Source organism: Oncorhynchus gorbuscha, unplaced genomic scaffold, assembly GCF_021184085.1.
Source record: "Oncorhynchus gorbuscha isolate QuinsamMale2020 ecotype Even-year unplaced genomic scaffold, OgorEven_v1.0 Un_scaffold_1872, whole genome shotgun sequence".
Lineage (NCBI taxonomy): Eukaryota > Metazoa > Chordata > Actinopteri > Salmoniformes > Salmonidae > Oncorhynchus > Oncorhynchus gorbuscha.
This window is the reverse complement of record NW_025746529.1, coordinates 73,786-94,119: the sequence shown is the minus strand read 5'-3', so window position 1 is coordinate 94,119 and position 20,334 is coordinate 73,786. Positions and strand designations below refer to the sequence as shown.

Below are 20,334 nucleotides of genomic sequence, written 5' to 3'. Positions count from 1 at the left end.
ATGAAATGGGTTTCTGTACAGCACTTTGAGATATCAGCTGATGTACGAAGGGCTATATAAATACATTTGATTTGATTTGAATGCATAGTGCCAACTCTAAAGTCTGGTGGAGGAGGAATAATGAACCAAATCTTGGCATTGCGCATGGTGATCTTAGGCTTGTGTGCAGCTGCTCGGCCATGGAAACCCATTTCATTAAGCTCCCGACGAACAGTTATTGTGCTGACGTTGCTTCCAGAGCAAACTTGGGAGTGAGTGTTGCAACTGAGGACAGACGTTTTTTACGCGTAATGCGCTTCAGCACCTGGCTGTCCCGTTGTTGATGTGTGGCTGAGCCGTTGTTGATCCTAGGAGATCCCACTTCACAATAACAGTGCTTACAGTTGACTGGGTCAGCTCTAGCAGGGCAGAACTTTGACGAACTTACTTGTTGGAATGGTGACATCCTATGATGGTGCTTCATTGAAGGTCACTGAACTCTTCAGTAAGGCCATTCTACTGCCAATCTTTGTCTATGGAGATTGCATTGCTGTGTCTGATCTTATACACCTGTCAGCAACGGGTGTGGCTGAAATAGCCAAATCAACTAATTTGAAGGGGTGTCCACATACTTTCGTATATATAGTGTTTTGGTTTTTTTTTCTTCACCAAATTATTAAAAATGACAGGTGTCCTCATATGTAGTTATGGCTACTCCCTGTATATAGGCATGTTATTTTTACTTTTATTGTTTGTTTTTTCACTGTGTATTTATTCCTTGTGTCACTATTTCTATGTTTAAAAAAATGTAATCTTAAACTCTGAATTGTTGGAAAAGGACCCAGTTTACACCTGTTGTTTACGAAGCATGTGACAAATAAAATGTGATTTAATACAAACAAGTTCAAACCACGCAACAGTCAGTAGCTGAAAGCAGTTTGAACCATTTTAAAGGTTAAATAACTAATTTCCTTTAGAGGCATTCATGGATAACTATAAACTGATATCACATGGCAGTCACATAAGCAAAACTGCAATGACTGATGAAATAGTAGATGGGTTGACCAGAAAATAGGTTGTTCACAGTTCATGATCTCTTCAAAGTAAAGCAGGGATGGATTCTGTGCGCTCATAGCTACTGGCCCAAAACAGCAGAATAACCAGGTTCAGGTAGGTTATATTTGGCATACCTCAAGCAATACTCTGAATAAAGTAATTGTGGAGAATAGCAGTCATTTATTGATACATATTAGAGCACAGGGCACTAAGGACAGATATATTAATGATATGTTTTATCTTTACAATAAATGGGGACAAAAACGTCCACAAGTAACACAACTCAGGTATACTAAAGTTTTCACTTATAGCTAAATTATATGGCAATTGTTGTTCTCTGAAAGTGTCGGTTCACAAGAAACTAAGTAAAGCATGCTATGGTGTGTGTAGTGAACGTGTCATGTCAATCGATTAAATAGGTAATAGATGGGCGCTGCCTTGTTTCGTAATCACAACGCTGTAGTGGAAACCAAGACTGTTCTCGGGGCGGGTCAGCCGGTTTTGACTATCAGAAGTTACTTTTCGTGGCAGGTTATAATTCGATCAAGTTTAGGAAAATGGTTACGGTTAGATAAAATGCAAAAACACACAACATACTGTATCTAGCTTACAACCAGGTCTGCCCTGAGAACACTCTTGGTTTCCACTAATGCGATCACAACAGTTGATCGAACTGTTGTGGTCACGACTTGTCCTGTCTTGCTCAGGACTAGTCTGACTGCTTGAAAATACATATCTCAAGATAGGGCGGCTACTCGACTTCACAGGAATTTACCTAATGTAATTTATTCATACAGGGATGTCCAAGGAGACCAACACACAGGTAATTTGTGTTATTTAGTGGAAATTTGATTATATGAGTGTTCACTTCACTCTTCCTTCATTTAGCTAACTACAATGGGCCTGCTAACGTTAACTGCTAGCTAACGTTAGCTCACTGACTCGCCGGGCACAGTAGCGGACACAGAGTCTGCAACTGTAGTTAGTATGTGACAGCTATTCAGATCAATGATTTTTATCTGCACGATAATGCTTTGCAGTGGTTAGATGGGTTAATTTATGTTTGTATTCTTGCACGGCTTGGCGGTGATAGCAAGGGAACGTTAGCTGTGTTACCAAATATTTGTTATAATTAACCCTATATGTGTTGTTACTGCTGCTTTGATGCGAGCTAACATTAGTCAGTTTGTAGTATTATACACCAACAGTATGGCTATGTAGTTTACACACATTCACCTAGTTGCCTCTAGCTGAATGTGAGGCCGTGGGCATTCAAGGCTGTTGATGCTGGTTAACTCAGCTGCCATCATCAGGCCTATGGTCACATGACGGGGTGGAAATTATTGCCGGTGAGGTATTCATTTCTCTGGTCCATCCCTCACCGGTGGCATCTACTGCTGTCAAGAGCAACGTTTTATCTCCGTTTGAAGAAAAACAGCAACAGTCAGTCCCATTTGTTTTTATCAAACAGTAGCATAAGTTTTGCCTTATTGACATTTTATAAGCTTAGCTCCATCATTAAACGTTCCTTAGTACAGTGACAGTGTATTCTCTCTAATTCTCTCTCGCTTTCTAATTCTCCATATTTCTCTCTCTCTGTAGTTGGTGGAAAACAAGATTGGCTACATTCTCTTTAAAAGGGACAGGATTTTCTTTCTTATTGTTATTTTTTTCAGATATGTGTTTCACAGTGACACTGTTTTCTTTACACTGAGTTCCTCTTTGCTCTATTATAAAATACGCTGAGAGTGAGTCTTGTGTCTTCATTGAGGGTAAGCCTGTAAAGCATGGTTTGCAACTCAGTTAGACAGACTACTGAGGAATCATTGAAATTGCTTATTTCAGACTAGAGGAACAAATCACAGTTAAACTGTTCCAAAGTAATAGTTTGAATAGCAATGAAAGTTTAACTTGTTTACCATGATCATTGAAATGTTAGAGGCAATGCCTCTGTTTAGGGCTGCCTGTTTACACACTGTTAAGCAGAGGATCACCACAATGTTCCGGTCTCATGTGATCATTTGTCTTTCCAACAGGAGCAGTAACATGGCTGCTGACGACAAATCCTCCTCCTCATCCTCTACGCTGGATTGGAGTGTGGCGCCTCCTATTTCCCCTGGCAGCCCATCTCACCTGACACACTTCAAACCCCTGACTCCAGAGCAGGACGAGCCCCCGCTCCGATCAGCATACAGCTCCTTTGTCAACCTGTTCCGCTTTAACAAAGGTCATTACTAAGATAACACACGTGATACGCATGATGAAAGCAGACAAGATTTCAGGGATTGCAGACATTCACACAAACTTACTTAAATTACACTATGTAATTGTTTTGAGATGGTTGACAGTCATCTAGTAGACCTCTGCATTAAGATGAGGAGACAAGACAAAAAAGCGGAAGAATTGAGTCGTTGTTTTGTCACACTGTTATTTCTTATTCTGTGGAGTGCCCTATAGCAGTCAATACTATGCAGTACTGTACAGTCTAGGCTACTGTACTGTACCCTAGGATGCAGGGAAAGGTACTGTAGCCTTGACCACCAGCCGGGTTTACAGTCAGTTAGTTTAATGGTCTGGGGCCGTTTTTCACGGTTCAGGCTAGGCCCCTTAGTTCCATTGAAGGGAAATATTAACGCTACAGCATACAATGACATTCTAGACTATTCTGTGCTTCCAACTTTGTGGCAACTATACTACATGACCAAAAGTATGTGGACAACTGCTTGTCGAACATCTCATTCCAAAATCATCATCAACATTAATATGGAGTTTGTCCCCCATTTGCTGATATAACAGCCTCCACTCTTCTGGCAAGGCTGTCCATTGGAACATTGCTGCGGGGACTTGCTTCCATTCAGCCACAAGAGCATTAGTGATGTTGGGCGATTAGGCCTGGCTAGCAGTCGGCGTTCCATTTTATCCCAACGGTGTTCGATGGGGTTGAGGCTCTGTGCAGGCCAGTCAAGTTCTTCCACACTGATCTCAACAAACGATTTATGTATGCACCTCGCTTTGTGCACGGGGGCATTGTCATGCTGAAACAGGAAAGGGCCTTCCCTAAACTGTTGCCACAAAGCACAGAATCGTCTAGAATGTCATTGTATTCAATAGCATTAAGAACCATAAAAAACAGCCCAGACCATTATACCTCCTCCAGCAAACTTTACAGTTGGCACTATGCATTCGGGCAGGTAGTGTTGTCCTGGCATCCACCAAACCCAGATTCATCCATTGCCCTATAGCAGTCTATACTATGCAGTGCTGTACAGTCTAAGCTACTGTGCTGTACCCTAGGATGCAGGGAAAGGTACTGTAGCCTTGACCACCAGCTGAGTTTACAGTCAGTTTAAGATTAACAGGAAGTAGAATGCAACTCAGAGCAGAGCCCATGTCCCGTGAGGTCATGTGATGTGACACCTCCTGTTGGCTAGGTGCAAGGAAGGGGCCGGCCAACCACATGGTCCATCATGTCTCCCTCTCTCCAGGCCCCATCCTTACTGGCAGGCCCCTCACCAAGGCAGCAGGGCTCTGCTCATATACTATAGCATGGAGCGTTAACATTCTATTTCACATTTTAAAAATTATTATTATTATTATTATTTTTTTAATTTAATGGAATTATTAGAGGGATGGTGAATCACTTTACGCTGATAAGATTAGATCTAGAGAGAGCAAGGGAACATTTATGGACACCAGCAATGCATACACTTATAAGTGCATTAATGTACACACACTTAAAGCTGCAATATGTACGTTTTTGGTCGACCCAACCAAATTCACATAGAAATAGTGTACACAAATCAGATTTCTATGTTTCCTGTTCTTAAGTTTCGGTTTTGTGTGTATATATATATATATATATATACTACCAATTAAAAGTTTGTGGTCACTTAGAAGTGTCCTTGTTTTTTAAAGCAAATCTCATGTTATTGTCCATTAAAATAACATCAGATTGATCTTAAATACAGTGTAGACATTGTTAATGTCTAAACTTTTCAACGGTAGTGTATATTAGAATTTCTGCATAGTGCACCTTTAATGGTAAAGTAGTGGGTTTTTTAGACACAAAGGCAAACTTCAAGGAGTAGGACATTCAAGGAGTTGGTCTGATGGTGTCCTTTGATGGTATCGACTTCCTTGTCTGCTTGTGGGAACAATAGAGCGTGTTGTCCTAAAAAACGGAAATTAGCTGCCTCTGGTTTGTTCAGCTATTCATACGGGGAAAATTAATGGGGAAAGAATAGAGTTTTGGGATAAACACCGAAAATAAAGTCCGAGGTTGACACAGGCTCAGAACATTTTGTTCTATGAGATATCAGTCAGTTAACATGACCTTTCTGAATTATGTAGCCTTTATGTGCTTTTTTAAATCACATAACCCCCCCATGTCATGAGGATACCTTTGCCATCTAAAGATGTTACTTTTGTTAAGTAAATCAGGTGTTAAATTAGGTAAAAAAGAGACTGGAGTGCCACTTTAAATGACCTGTTCTAGTTGATCTATGTGTACAGAGGAGGGGCGGCCACCCTCAGTGACAGAGAAACCGGATGTGGTTGTGCCGTCACCCACTGGGGAGCGTAGGAACTGGACCATACCAGCACACTCCATCCACGGCTCTGGGGCGCATAGGAAACAACACCACGATCTTTTACGCAGGACTTCTACTGCTTCAGGTACCACACACACACACACACACACACACATTTATTCTAATACATCAGATGTACAGTATACTTATTCAGTGGGGGGTTGAATACTGCACTGTTCGGTAGGGCTTGCAAGTTAAGCATTTCACTGTACTTATGCATGTGACAAAAAGAACTTGAGTGATTCTTTGTGCTTTCATTTATATTTGGAGTGATTGCATTAACTGTCTCTCTGGCTTGACCTGATAATGGTGATGAACGTTTCATGCTGATAGGATTAGTCATCAGTCAGAGATCCGAGTCACTGGAGGCGTTATATCCGCTAGGCAAGCTTAAAGGAGAGCTGCTGTGTTTCTACCATGGGCTACAATACGTATTGAACTGCTGCTATTTTTGTGAGGGCTATCCATTTTGACATTTTATAGTTTTAAGTTAGCGACGTGCAGATAAGAATGGATGCACAGTGTGAGTAACATGACATCTATTCAAAAAAGCTGATTTATGTCTTTTCTTTTTGCAGTGGACTGGCCATTATGGCCTGGTGAGGGTGAGGGCCTTCTATCCTGTGTGTTTGCTAAGAATTCTGAAATGTTTTTTGCGCTTGATTTTCTTAACAACCTGGTTTCATAGAGTGGGCGGCTAACCCAAGCACCTGAGTGGTTTTGGTGTGAGTGTGGTTGATCTAGCTACTTTTGGCATGTATGGATAAAGTACCTTTTGATGTTATTTTGTTGCCAACACTGATATTTGATCAGTTGTATGTGTTTGCATAATGATATAAGAACTAACATCATACTACCTTTTTTTGTTTGTTTCTCACTCAATGGCATTTGTCCAATTTGCGTTATCTGTATAATTTTATTCATAATCATAATTGTTCACTAGAGCCTAGTTTATGGCTACTGATATACTGGTAAGCTTCTGTTGTGTTATTGTGCAATCCTTTTTTAACTTAACCTGCCATTATCAAAGCAAATCCTTGTAGAGATTGTCAATTTCCATGCCCGTTTTGGGCTATAACCTACCTAAGAGAGGTATAAAAATAAAATGTCTCTCCCAGTCTCCCTCCTTTACCTTTCTGCATTTTATTTGCATGAAAAGGGAGCATTTGCATGACGTGAATGGTTAGACGAAATCTGCTATGAAGTGTGTGTTGAATGGCTGCACCATGTGTGTTTCTTTGTGTGTGTGTGTGCGCTCCTAGAGGGCCGTAGGAAATCGGAAACGCCCCTGGGCACTCACGATCCTCGTACGGCTGTTCAGCTCCGCACTGCTCTGAAGAGACTCAAGGAGATCATGGAGGGAAAGAGCCAGGTATCTACCATACCATTTCACAATCACACTGCTGCTGTTGTTTATTGTACTTCACATTACACTGCTGTTGTTTTACACACCTTTACTCTAGTGCTGCTTGTTTTTACTTGGAGTAATATAACTTCACTAACTATCACATTCACACACAGGCAACTGTTCCAAATATGGGACAATATGTGAAGACACCACTTATTTATTGTAAAGTAGGCTGTTATTGTTTCATCTAACCGTTTGATTTCAGTGAAATATAGTTTTCATGTACTTTGAAAAGATTGCTTCAGCATTACTTTATACCTCAGTGTTAATTGGTTCACTAAATAAAGAAGGCATATTGCAGGACAGTGACCTGAAGCAGTACTGGATGCCAGACAGCCAATGTAAGGAGTGTTACGACTGCAATGAGAAGTTCACCACCTTCCGCCGCCGCCACCACTGCCGGCTCTGCGGCCAGATCTTCTGCAGCCGCTGCTGCAACCAGGAAATCCCTGGCAAGTTCATGGGCTACACGGGTGAGTGCATTGGGGCATGACCTCAAGACCATGCCCACCCCTTGCCTGCATCATCATCATCATCATTATCCCTAGTGACCTCCTGAGGAGAGGGAAGACAGCCCCTAAAGAATGATCCCAAAGCAGGGTCACAATATGTTAGAGAGGTCCAATGGAAGAGATCTAGTTGAGCCACTGCTGAGATCATGTGTATGTACAGAGGTCTATGGGTGTTGTCAGCATGGTGTTTTTTCTGCTGTGGTTGTGTGTGTTACTAAAGTTGGACTTGGGTAAGTTGACCAGTGACCTTTGAGCTAACATTGCTGTGATGTGAGAATCTGAGACCAAGAGATCTAATCAATAGCATGTTTGTCCTTTGATGATGTGCTGTGACCTAACCATGCCATGCAGTGACAACACCACAGTAACCACGATACTGCCTCCATCCTAGATCATAGCAGGACCTGCTCTTCCTCTCACTGACTCCTACCCTTCTCGCTGTCTCCCTCCCTCCCGCCATTGTCTGTCTGTCTGTCTGTCTGTCTGTCTGTCTGTCTGTCTGTCTGTCTGTCTGTCTGTCTGTCTGTCTGTCTGTCTGTCTGTCTGTCTGTCTGTCTGTCTGTCTGTCTGTCTGTCTGTCTGTCTGTCTGTCTGTCTGTCTGTCTGTCTGTCTGTCTGTCTGTCTGTCTGTCTGTCTGTCTGTCTGTCTGTCTGTCTGTCTGTCTGTCTGACCTGTCTGTCTGTCTGTCTGTCTGTCTGTCTGTCTGTCTGTCTGTCTGTCTGTCTGTCTGTCTGTCTGTCTGTCTGTCTGTCTGTCTGTCTGTCTGTCTGTCTGTCTGTCTGTCTGTCTGTCTGTCTGTCTGTCTGTCTGTCTGTCTGTCTAGGAGACCTGCGGGCCTGCACCTACTGCCGTAAGATTGCTCTGAGCTACTCCCACTCTGCAGACTCTGGCTCCATAGGGGAGGACCTGTCTGCTCTGTCTGACTCCTCCCCCTGCTCCACCTGCGTCCTGGAGCCCAGCGAGCCTCGCACCCCGGTCGGTGGACGGAAGGCCAGCCGCAACATCTTCCTAGAGGAGGACCTGGCCTGGCAGAGGTAAAATAAGGCTGCATCCCAAATGGCCCCCACCCTAAGAACACAGACCGAGAGGAGGAACCATAGAGATAAATCATAGGTTTAAGTCTGTGGGAGGAACCATGCATGCACTCTTCAGTCTTTGGCATCCTTACTCTAGTAATTTTGTCCCCTTCCTGTCCTACAAACAATGCATGCACTTCTCCTTCGCATTGACCTCTAGTCTTTTGTTGTCTTCTCTTCACCTCTCTTGTCCACAGTGTATTTATTTCTGTCTGTGTATATCCCGCATGATTTTCTGTGTATCCCTACTCTCATATCTTTGTTTTTTTCCTTCAAATGCAGAGTTGAAGAGACAGAGGAGAGAGAAACATTCAGCACTCTTCATCCCCTATATCCTCTCCCCTCCATGTCCTCTCCTCTCCCTCCCTGTCCACTCCATCCTTCTCCTGTCTCCTCTGTCTGCCCTCCTTTTCTTCCCCTGTATACTGGGTGGGTTCCTTATCCCTGCTTGGTTCACGTGCATGGTTTTATTGGCGCTCTACTTCCTCTTAACCAATCAATCATATTACCTTTGAGAGGGGTGCCTTTGAAAAACATACATTTCTCAGCAAAAGGGATTTCAAATAAATGTTTGACTTTAAAAACAAAGAATACCAAGAGGTATTATTATTCGATTGAACATACTTTTCCTATTATTTTTCAAATACATCCCTTTGTTTGATTTTGACAGGGAAGCATGCTTTTATATTTTGTTTAGCTCTAATAAAATGCCATCCCTTTGTTTGATTTTGACAGGGAAGCATGCTTTTATATTTTGTTTAGCTCTAATAAAATGCCATCCCTTTGTTTGATTTTGACAGGGAAGCATGCTTTTATATTTTGTTTAGCTCTAATAAAATGCCATCCCTTTGTTTGATTTTGACAGGGAAGCATGCTTTTATATTTTGTTTAGCTCTAATAAAATGTCATCCCTTTGAACTATATAACCAGCTTTGATCCCATTTTCAGTGTTCTGCTCTTGCTCAAATGAAATATTTTCCCCTTTCTCTCCTGGCATAGAAAAACTCCCATTGGGATGAGAAAGAAGTGAGTCCTGCTGTTACTTTTACTAACGTTCCAACTTCTCTGACAGCTTGTAACAGTTTAGTTTTTTATTTTTGACTTGAGCTTTACCATTCTAGCCCTACCATGTTGAGACTTCTGCATGCCTCTACCATAGCAAGTTCCGGTAGTGTTCTATTGACATCAAAGATGGATGTGAAATGATTTAGTTCAAGAATGAATTTGTTTGTATGTATGTCTGTGTGTCAGTTTGATTCACCAGGACTCTCAGAACAGTGGCATGAATTCTAGACGAAGCACGCTACAAGAGGATGGAGGCAAGTCCCCAATAAGGAAGCGGTGAGTGTCTGCTTTTGGTCCAACATCTTTATATAGAACCCTTTTACAGCTTCTTTTACATTCTTCCAGCTAGGTTTAGGGTTTGTATTTTGGTGCCCTATTTTCTGATGGTGCATCCCACAGAGAGATATTTATATGAAGTTCACGGTTGGTTTCTTTTACAGAAACAAAGCATGTCTCACTTTAGTTAATAGGAAGGAAATTGTCCAAGCCATTTTTGTCTCTTAGATTATGGGGATATTATCTATATGCATGCAGTAGCATTTACACTTAAACCACTAGATGCTGTTTTCCATTATGCCCACGGGTTTATTACTGGTCACGGTTCTAGAATTCACTATTGTGTTTTGTATTAAAAAGTGGGTTGTACCTCATTGTATGTAAAGAGAGAGCAGCATTTTCTTGTTTATTTACAAAGCACTCATGCAGAAACTTCCTATCATTAATTACATTTAGACTTTTGAATGACCAAACCTGGTCTCAAGCTTGGATAACCCTGGAGGCCCCTTCGGTCTCTACATAGTTGGGCGAAGCTGATTTTTAGGTTTTGTTGGGCCCTTTATGTGGAACAACTTCCAGAGCTCTCTGAAATGAGATGTTCTGGTCCCCATTGGTCAGTTGAGAGTCATGATCAGAGACTTCAACGTTGATAAATGTGTCTATCTGCCTTGTCATTTTGTATATTGTATATGTTTGATGTATTTATGCAGGGTTCGTCTGTGAAAGACAGCCTAGTGTCCCTGTCAAAATAAAGGTTAAATACAATATAGAATAGTTTTAATAGTTATAGTGTGTTCATTCTATTTCTGTTGGACCCTTTTTGACATCTATTAGTCCCCTCCCTTTCCACTCTAGGGGTTTGGCACAGTTATTGTAATATCCGACAGGACGTTAGTATTAGATTACTTGGGAGAGTATTCATTTTTGAGAAACCAAAAAAATATAGGCCTATTTTAACAATGAAAAGGCTTTGTCTGAAATGAAGTATAATTATCTATGTGACATTGCTACGTAGCCTTCCAGGATGGACCATTACATTCCAATTTGATTAAAACAACAGTTTTATGACATTTTTTACGAGTGCGTCCCATTAAAAAAAAAATCACTGGTAGCCTACACACGTTTCGCACGTGTAGCTTGTTATTGTCATCAAGGTCCGAGTTCATGTGTAGCAAGTGTAGTGGGAGAATTGTAATCAATGCATAATGGAATTAAAATTACGGAATTCAATTGGCTGATGGAGTAGGCTACAATGATCACCAACATGTAGGCTGTTGTTTAATATAAATGGAGTTGTTGTAGACAAGGATGGGGAGTGCAGCAGAATAGCCTCCATTAGCTAGCCTTGCTACTTTACAATGCTTTGACGTAGCCAAGACAGACACTACCAGATGGTATGGTAGATAACCTATGGCAGCAACAAGTTTGTCCAACTTGCACAAATCGGTTTGGCTACTTTATCTCTCTCCGTCTGTGTTACACACTGGCCCCTGCTTCTCTCTCGCACCTTCCCCACCCTTCTGCTGGAACAAGCAAAGCTCATCGCGCCGGCTCTCAAGGGTTGCACAAGCAAGTCCCCATTGAAGTAAAAAAATCAAATAAAAAATGTATTTAAATTATTCAGAAAAAAAGTCATATTATTCAAATAGTGAAATAATTTCTAATCCCTATTACACAGAGACACAGACACACAGAGAGACACACGCAAGTTATGGAAATATAGTATAGAATGAGAAGTAAGGTACAGAATGAAAATGTGTTGCTGCATCTATTGAGGGATGGCCCTGTAATGCCAGCCCCGTCTTATCCAGGTCAGCCAGTGTGACCAACCTGTCCCTGGACCGGTCTGGCTCCTCCATGGTGCCCTCCTATGACAGCTCAGTGAGCCCCCAGACCAGCAGGGCCATGCCAAAACCTGACCACAGCGAAGAGGAGAGGAAGATACTGTTGGTAATGATGCTCTCTTACTTTCACTCCCTCTTTCCCCTTATTCTTTCTGTTCATTTTTATCCCCTTTTTCTCCCCAATTTCGTGATTACGATCTTGTGTCATCGCTGCTACTCCCCAACGGGCTCGGGAGAGGCGAAGTTCGATTCATGCATCCTCCGAAACATGATCCCCCCCAAACCGCGCTTCTTAACAGCTGCTCGCGTAACCCGGAAGCCAGCCGCACCAATGTGTCGGAGGAAACACTGTTCAACTGACCACCGAAGTCAGCCACTAGAGCGTGATGAGCCAAGTAAAGCCCCCCCGGCCAGACCCTCCCCTAACCTGGAAGATGCTGGGACAATTGTGACACAGCCTGGGATCGAACCAGGCTTTAGTGACGCCGCAACACTTCGATGCAGTGCCTTAGACTGTTACGCCACTCGAGGGCCCCTTTTACCTTATTCTATCTGACTCTGTATCCTGCTCTCTCACTCTGACACTCTTTCTCGCTCGCTCGCCCTCTCTTTCCATCTCGCAATTACTCTTTCGCCTTCTCTCTCTCTTGCTTCCCTCTATCCTCAATCTTTCCCTCTATCTCTGTCTGTATAATTTGTTCTGTCCAATTTACAATCCATTCTCGACAAAGCAAACATAAGTCATTTTTGACTGACTGTGATGACATGTAGGACTCATCCCAGCTCAAAGACCTGTGGAAGAAGATTTGTCACAACACTACTGGTATGGAGTTCCAGGACCACCGCTACTGGCTCCGTACATACCCCAACTGCATTGTGGGGAAGGAGTTGGTCAACTGGCTGTTAAGGAATGGAACTATCTCCACAAGGTAAAGACAGACATCATGCTGAAGGAAAACCATTCTGGATGTCTGAGTAAGCATCCTGTTGTATTAAGCAGAGATTACATGAGTTACTAATGTTCTTCCTCCCTCATCCATCCTCTTTCTGTCTCTCTATCGCTCATTCACACTCTTGCAGGGCACAGGCGATAGCCATTGGTCAGGCTCTGGTAGATGGTCGTTGGTTGGACTGTGTCACTCACCACGACCAGCTGTTCAGAGATGAGTACGCTCTCTATCGCCCCCTCCAGGTGAGATACTATTTTGTGGGAATAAGGGGAAGAGGACATTAACAATGCTGATGGGGGTGGTGTTGATCAAATCAAATCAATTTATATAGCCCTTCGTACATTTACATTTACATTTAAGTACATCAGCTGATATCTCAAAGTGCTGTACAGAAACCCAGCCAAAAACCTCAAACAGCAAGCAATGCAGATGTTGACGCACGTTGGCTAGGAAAAACTCCCTAGAAAGGCTAAAACCTAGGAAGAAACCTAGAGAGGAACCAGGCTATGAGGGGTGGCCAGTCCTCTTCTGGCTGTGCCGGGTGGAGATTATAACAGAACATGGCCAAGATGTTGAAATGTTCATAAATTACCAGCATGGTCAAATTATAGGTCTGGGACAGGAAGCACGTCAGGTGAACAGGTCAGGATTCCATAGCCGCAGGCAGAACAGTTGAAACTGGAGCAGCAGCACGGCCAGGTGGACTGGGGACAGCAAGGAGTCATCATGCCAGGTAGTCCTGAGGCATGGTCCTACGGCTCAGGTCCTCCGAGAGAGAAAGAAAGAATTAAAGCGAGCATAACCCAGCCAACCCAGAGAGGAAGATCACATCAGTGACTCAGCCCACTCAAGTGACGCACCCCTCCAACGGCATGAAAGAGCACCAGTAAGCCAGTGACTCAGCCCCTGTAATAGGGTTAGAGGCAGAGAATCCCAGTGGAGAGAGGGGAACCGGCTAGACAGAGACAGCAAGGGCGGTTCGTTGCTCCAGAGCCTTTCCGTTCACCTTCACACTCCTGGGCCAGACAACACTCAATCATATGAACCACTGAAGAGATGAGTCTTCAGTAAAGACTTAAAAGGTTGAGACCGAGATTGCGTCTCTCACATGGGTAGGCAGACCATTCCATAAAAATGGAGCTCTATAGGAGAAGGCCCTGCCTCCAGCTGTTTGCTTAGAAATTCTAGGGACAATTAGGAGGCCTGCATCTTGTGACCGTAGCGTACGTGTAGGTATGTACGGCAGGACCAAATCAGAAAGATGGGTAGGAGCAAGCTCATGTAATGCTTTGTAGGTTAGCAGTAAAACCTTGAAATCAGCCCTTGCCTTAACAGGAAGCCAGTGTAGGGAGGCTAGCACTGGAGTAATATGATCACATTTTTTGGTTCTAGTCAGGATTCTAGCAGCCGTATTTAGCACTAACTGAAGTTTATTTAGTGCTTTATCCGGGTAGCCGGAAAGTAGAGCATTGCAGTAGTCTAACCTAGAAGTAACAAAAGCATGGATTAATTGTTCTGCATAATTTTTGGACAGAACGTTCCTGATTTTTGCAATGAGTTTTGCAATGATGGTCATAATGGTGAGGATGATGATCATGACGATAGTGGTGAAGATGGTGATGCTATTGCTGCTGAGGATGACGATGATGTGAAGATTATGATGATTGTGTAATTGATGATAGTGTTGATGATTTTTTTGATGACGATAATAATGATGTTGGTGACGCTGTTGCTCATGACTGATGAAGGTGTCTTCTATCCTCACAGAGCACAGACTTCTCTGAGACCCCGTCTCCTGACAGTGACAGTGTCAACTCTCTGGAGGGACACTCCGAACCTTCCTGGTTTAAAGACATCAAGTTTGACGACAGTGACACAGACCAGGTGGCTGACGAGAATGACTATGTCATGCCCAGTAAGTATCCCTGCATGCCTTGTGACTCTGGCTACACATTACAACAACTAGCCTCATGTCCATGTCTGTTGCTTTCCTAAATAATAGGTAGTTGAGTCCTTCTGTAATGTCTGAGATGTTTCTTTGTGTTTATCTTGAACTAATGAGCTAATAAAGGATTCTAAGATCCCTCTTGCATTGGCTCTGATGTCCCTTCATATTTATCCCCCTCCATGCTGCTATGCATCAAGAAGACACATTTTTTTTTACATGACTAATAAAGATCAATCAATTAATGCCCCCCCCCCCCATCAGATTCGTCCAGTCCTAGTAAGAGGACGTCAGTCAGCAGTTTCCAGTCAGCGGTGGACAGTGACTCTGCTGCCTCCATCAATCTCAATATGGAGCAGGACAATGTCAACTTCCACATCAAGAAACAGTCCAAGTACCCCCATGTACCCCCGCACCCTACGGAGCAGAAAGGTACTGAGCCACACACACAAACACACAAAAATAATGATTAGTTGCTGTTGTCTTGCTGTAGGCAAACAGCTTATACTAAGGCTGTGTTTACACAATCACCCAAAATGTGATGTATTGGCATATCTGATACTTATCTTTTCTAGAATTTGTTCTGTTGAGTTCACATTTGTATGGCTGTGTTGACAGTCAGTCCATTTCGCTTATTTTTTTTTGACTTATTGGTCTTCTGACCAATCATATCAGCTCTTTTGCCAATAATTGGGCAAAAGATCAGAATTGGGCCTGCCTGTGTTTTTATTTATTTTTATTTCACCTTTATTTAACCAGGTAGGCTAGTTGAGAACAAGTTCTCATTTGCAACTGCGACCTGGCCAAGATAAAGCATAGCAGTGTGAACAGACAACACAGAGTTACACATGGAGTAAACAATTAACAAGTTAATAACAGTAGAAAAAAAGGGGAGTCTATATACAATGTGTGCAAAAGTCATGAGGAGGTAGGCGAATAATTACAATATTGCAGATTAACACTGGAGTGATAAATTCTCAGATGATCATGTACAGGTAGAGATATTGGTGTGCAAAAGAGCAGAAAAGTAAATAAAGAAATAACTGTGGGGATGAGGTAGGTGAAAATGGGTGGGCTATTTACCAATAGACTATGTACAGCTGCAGCGATCGGTTAGCTGCTCAGCTAGCTGATGTTTGAAGTTGGTGAGGGAGATAAAAGTCTCCAACTTCAGCGATTTTTGCAATTCGTTCCAGTCACAGGCAGCAGAGTACTGGAACGAAAGGCGGCCGAATGATGTGTTGGCTTTAGGGATGATCAGTGAGATACACCTGCTGGAGCGCGCGCTACGTATGGGTGTAGCCATCGTGACCAGTGAACTGAGATAAGGCGGAGCTTTACCTAGCATGGCCTTGTAGATGACCTGGAGCCAGTGGGTCTGGCGACGAATATGTAGCGAGGGCCAGCCGACTAGAGCATACAAGTCGCAGTGGTGGGTAGTATAAGGTGCTTTAGTGACAAAACGGATGGCACTGTGATAAACTGCATCCAGTTTGCTGAGTAGAGTGTTGGAAGCGATTTTGTAGATGACATTGCCGAAGTCGAGGATCGGTAGGATAGTCAGTTTTACTAGGGTAAGCTTGGCAGCGTGAGTGAAGGAGGCTTTGTTGCGGAATAGAAAGCCGACAATCCTGATACAATTCCGATGTTTCATATGCGACCTAAGTCTGAAATCTCAATTCAGATTTGTTTTGCTCTAAAGTGGGAATTTTGCACATGACCTGTTGTTACAACAACAACCACCCCAACATTTAAAGGAACAGTGACAGGAAATGAGCTATGCATATAAATGAGTGTGGCTTTCAGAACGAAATATAGGATGGCACACAAAGTTTATGTATATGTTTTTGGAAGGTGGAGTTGTGCGTGTGTTGATGCATTTCTCCGCTTTCTCCTATCAGAGTACCTGGTCTCAGAGGAAGGAGGACAGAATATCTCCATTAGCGACGCCTTCATCAAAGGTAGGAGGGTCGTTCCACAAATTTGGTGACTTTTGAGAAGTGTTACTGTCAACTGGGGAGTTGGGGAGTCACAAAAGCAGCATGACAGAATTATTAACATAAGTTTTCAAATTACAACTTGTTTCTTTGAGAAGATGTATAAAGTGATCTGTGCATTTGAACAACAGCATAAATACACCAATTTATTTTTGGATGTAAAAACTGAATCATCTCTGCTGCACATGCTGCCACTGTTTTGATTAACAAAGTTATTTTTAGAACGAGCAGCTTGCAGCCAGCTCACGAGTGCATCGAAGGGAAAACTCAACAAAAAGCACAAATGCGACAAGTGAAAACAAATGATCTAACTGGGGATAGCTAGATAGCATGGTGAACTCACCAGTAACTTTAGTTGGAGTTGATTGCCATGCGAGCTAACTAGCTACCGGTATGCGAGCTAACTAGCTACCGGTATGCGAGCTAACTAGCTACCGGTATGCGAGCTAACTAGCTACCGGTATGCGAGCTAACTAGCTACCGGTATGCGAGCTAACTAGCTACCGGTATGCGAGCTACCTAGCTACCGGTATGCGAGCTACCTAGCTACCGGTATGCAAGCTAACTAGCTAACGGTATGCGAGCTAACTAGCTAACGGTATGCGAGCTAACTAGCTAACGGTATGCGAGCTAACTAGCTACCGGTATGCGAGCTAACTAGCTACCGGTATGCGAGCTAACTAGCTACCGGTATGCGAGCTAACTAGCTACCGGTATGCGAGCTTGCGAGCAAGCTAGCTACCGGCTTGCGAGCTAACTAGCTACCGGTATGCAAGCTTGCAAGCAAGCTAGCTACCGGCGTGCGAGCAAGCTAGCTAGCTACCGGTGTGCGTGCTTTACGGTAGCTAGTATCCACTAGCTAGCATCTAACGGCAGGAAACCCAAAATAGTGTTGCAAATTGGGCATAGAACCATGTTTTTTTTGTCCTATCAGATCCATGAGAAGGTCTTAGCAAGTGTATCCCTTTTTCCTTCAACTGGTGATGGATGTGGATGTCCGGTTTAGGTCCCAGGCTCCCAATGACTATCGTGATCATTTATTTACTAGGTCATTTGCAGAGTGAGCAGACTCAAAACCAAGCAATGTAAGAGCTGGCAATGTAATCCGAGTGATGTGTGGCAGGCCGGATGCCCAGTGCTGCTGATGGCAGAGAAGTTTATCATTTTTCACTTGTTTAAACCAACCAAAAGTGGGGCACTGCCCCTAATGCCCTAATGGACGGGCCGCCACTGTTCACCATATTAAAATGACAGTTCAGTTCACATAACACGGTTGACCTTAAAATGAGGGACAGACGTAAATTAATCACATATAGATAATCATCATCAGAAATGACTTCGTCAAAGCAACAAAATAACTAGGGCTTTACAATGATGTTGAAACTTGAAGAATGTTGGGATTAAGTGGGTTGAAACCTTCCTAGAAGTGATGCCACAGGGTCGATGAAGGGAGCCTTTAATCATATGTTTTTATTGAATTCTCCATGTGATCTATGTTAAAGGGCACTTCATTTAATATAACAGCCATTTAAAATTCAATATTTGTGCACAATTTCTACTTAAAATATCAATGGGATGCACGCAAAAGGCACTCTTTTCGTGGAATGACCCAGGAATTCCCCACTTCCTTATTTAGTTCAAGTGTTGCTTCCTTTTACACTCTTTTGCAGCTGTGTATTCTTTCTGTTGAACGAGCAGTTGGTACTGAACCTAATGTATTGTAGCTGTAAGCCAAGCTAACATTCTCTCTCTATCGTGCTCTCTCACTCTTCTCTCTGTCTGTGTGTGTGCTGTAGAGTCCCTGTTTAACCGTCGTGTGGAGGAGAAGGCTAAAGAGATGCTGTTCACTCCTCTGGGCTGGCACCACAGCTCCCTGGACCAGCTCAGAGAGGAGAATGGAGAGAAGAAGGCCATGGAGAGGCTACTGTGAGTACAGGTTTGAAAGTTGCTCAAATGTTTTTGTCATTCCATTTATTTATTTGTTATAGGTATGTTGGCTGTTTGGAAACTAAAGACTAGTCTTTAGCTTACTGAAGTGAAGTAAAACTGGAACTGAAGTGGAACATATTTGAGTCATTCCTTTAGATGAAACAACATCTCAGTATGAATCGGAGCATACTATGGTGTTATTTTGGACTCCAGAGTGACGCAGCGGTCTAAGGCACTGCATCTTAGTGCTAGAGGCGTCACTTCAGACCCTGGTTCAATTCCAGGCTGGGAGTCCCATAGGGCAGCACACAATTGGTCCAGTATCGTCCAGGTTAGGGTTTGGCCGGGGTAGGCTGTCATTGTAAACACAAATTTGTTCTTAACGGACTTGCCTAGTTAAATAAAAATGTAAAATATTTAGCTGGTGAATCCACATGGTATATTGGCCTTAAACTGCTGTTTTCTTCCCTCCCTTACCCAGCTCTGCCAACCACAGTCACATGATGGCGCTGCTGCAGCAGCTGCTGTACAGTGAGTCCCTATCCCTCTCCTGGCGTGACATCATTGTTCCCGTGGTGAGGCAAGTGGTGCAGACGGTGCGGCCAGACGTTCGCAGCTGTGATGATGACATGGACATCAGACAACTGGTCCACATCAAGAAGGTAGCTCACTAACAGTAACCTCGTACAACCATCCAGAAGTCTCACAAGCTTACATTCTGTAGTGCAGCGGTAATTTACATTTACATTTAAGTCATTAGTCTGGTAATTAAGAGGCTACACTCACAGTGCTCTCAGGGAGGTATTCTGACTTGAGATTTGGGTGATTAACTTGACTTTCTGTGCAAGTCTCCATATTGATTTCAATCAAAGATTTACGCTAAAGTCCGAGTTGCACTTATCTCAACTCTGAATCAGGTTATTTGTCATGTATCTGTACTTATACTGCACCCACTGTAGGGGTTGAATTTTGAGTAATTTAACGTGACCAAAATGGCTATTTTATTATTTTTTATTTTTTTAGATTCCTGGAGGGAAGAAGTTTGACTCTGCTGTAGTGAATGGCTTTGTCTGTACCAAGAACATTGCCCACAAAAAGGTAGGTTCCCTCTCCTGTAAAAATAACCACCATCTCTCCCTGTAAACCGAGCCAGAACGACACTGTTTATTGCTTGTCTATGTGCAGATGAACTCAATAAAGTATCATTTTGTCTTAGATGAACTCGTACATCAAGAACCCCAAGATCCTGCTGCTGAAGTGTTCCATAGAGTATCTCTATAGAGAGGAGACCAAATTCACCTGCATTGACCCCATTGTGCTTCAGGTCAGTCAGACACTCAGTGGTTTGTGGGTTGTGCTGTCCTGTTGATTTAAAGCATGAATGATTTATGTAGCTAAATTAACAAGATGACAAGTATAATGTCAAATAACCTAATCAAGGGCTAGGCATTAAGACAAACACATTTAGAATACATATTTCACTAATTCCTGGACTCCTGAGTGGCGCAGTGGTCTAAGGCTCTGCATCTCAGTGCCACTGGAGATTCTGGGTTCGAGTCCAGGCTCTGTCACAGCCAGCTGCGACCGGGAGACCCATGGGGCTGTGCACAATTGGCCCAGCGTCGTCCAGGTTAGGGGAGGGTTTGGCCGGCATGGATGTCCTTGTCCCATCGCGCACTTGCGAGTCCTGTGGCGGCCTGGGCGCAG

General features: G+C 43.1%; 1 protein-coding gene across 1 annotated transcript in view; it reads left to right on the top strand.

The window, feature by feature from the left end:
* The first annotated feature begins 1,493 nt into the window (after positions 1–1,493).
* LOC124024480 (1-phosphatidylinositol 3-phosphate 5-kinase-like) overlaps positions 1,494–20,334 on the top strand; it is a 30,402-nt gene continuing 11,561 nt past the window's right edge. The window contains 17 exon segments of the mRNA XM_046338379.1: positions 1,494–1,858; positions 3,072–3,262; positions 5,548–5,709; positions 6,887–6,996; positions 7,334–7,505; positions 8,369–8,579; positions 9,873–9,962; positions 11,774–11,912; positions 12,578–12,735; positions 12,887–12,998; positions 14,524–14,671; positions 14,966–15,133; positions 16,603–16,662; positions 18,495–18,624; positions 19,109–19,289; positions 19,651–19,725; positions 19,844–19,951. Coding sequence (XP_046194335.1) covers positions 3,082–3,262; positions 5,548–5,709; positions 6,887–6,996; positions 7,334–7,505; positions 8,369–8,579; positions 9,873–9,962; positions 11,774–11,912; positions 12,578–12,735; positions 12,887–12,998; positions 14,524–14,671; positions 14,966–15,133; positions 16,603–16,662; positions 18,495–18,624; positions 19,109–19,289; positions 19,651–19,725; positions 19,844–19,951 — 2,205 coding nt within the window. The 5' untranslated portion in view covers positions 1,494–1,858; positions 3,072–3,081.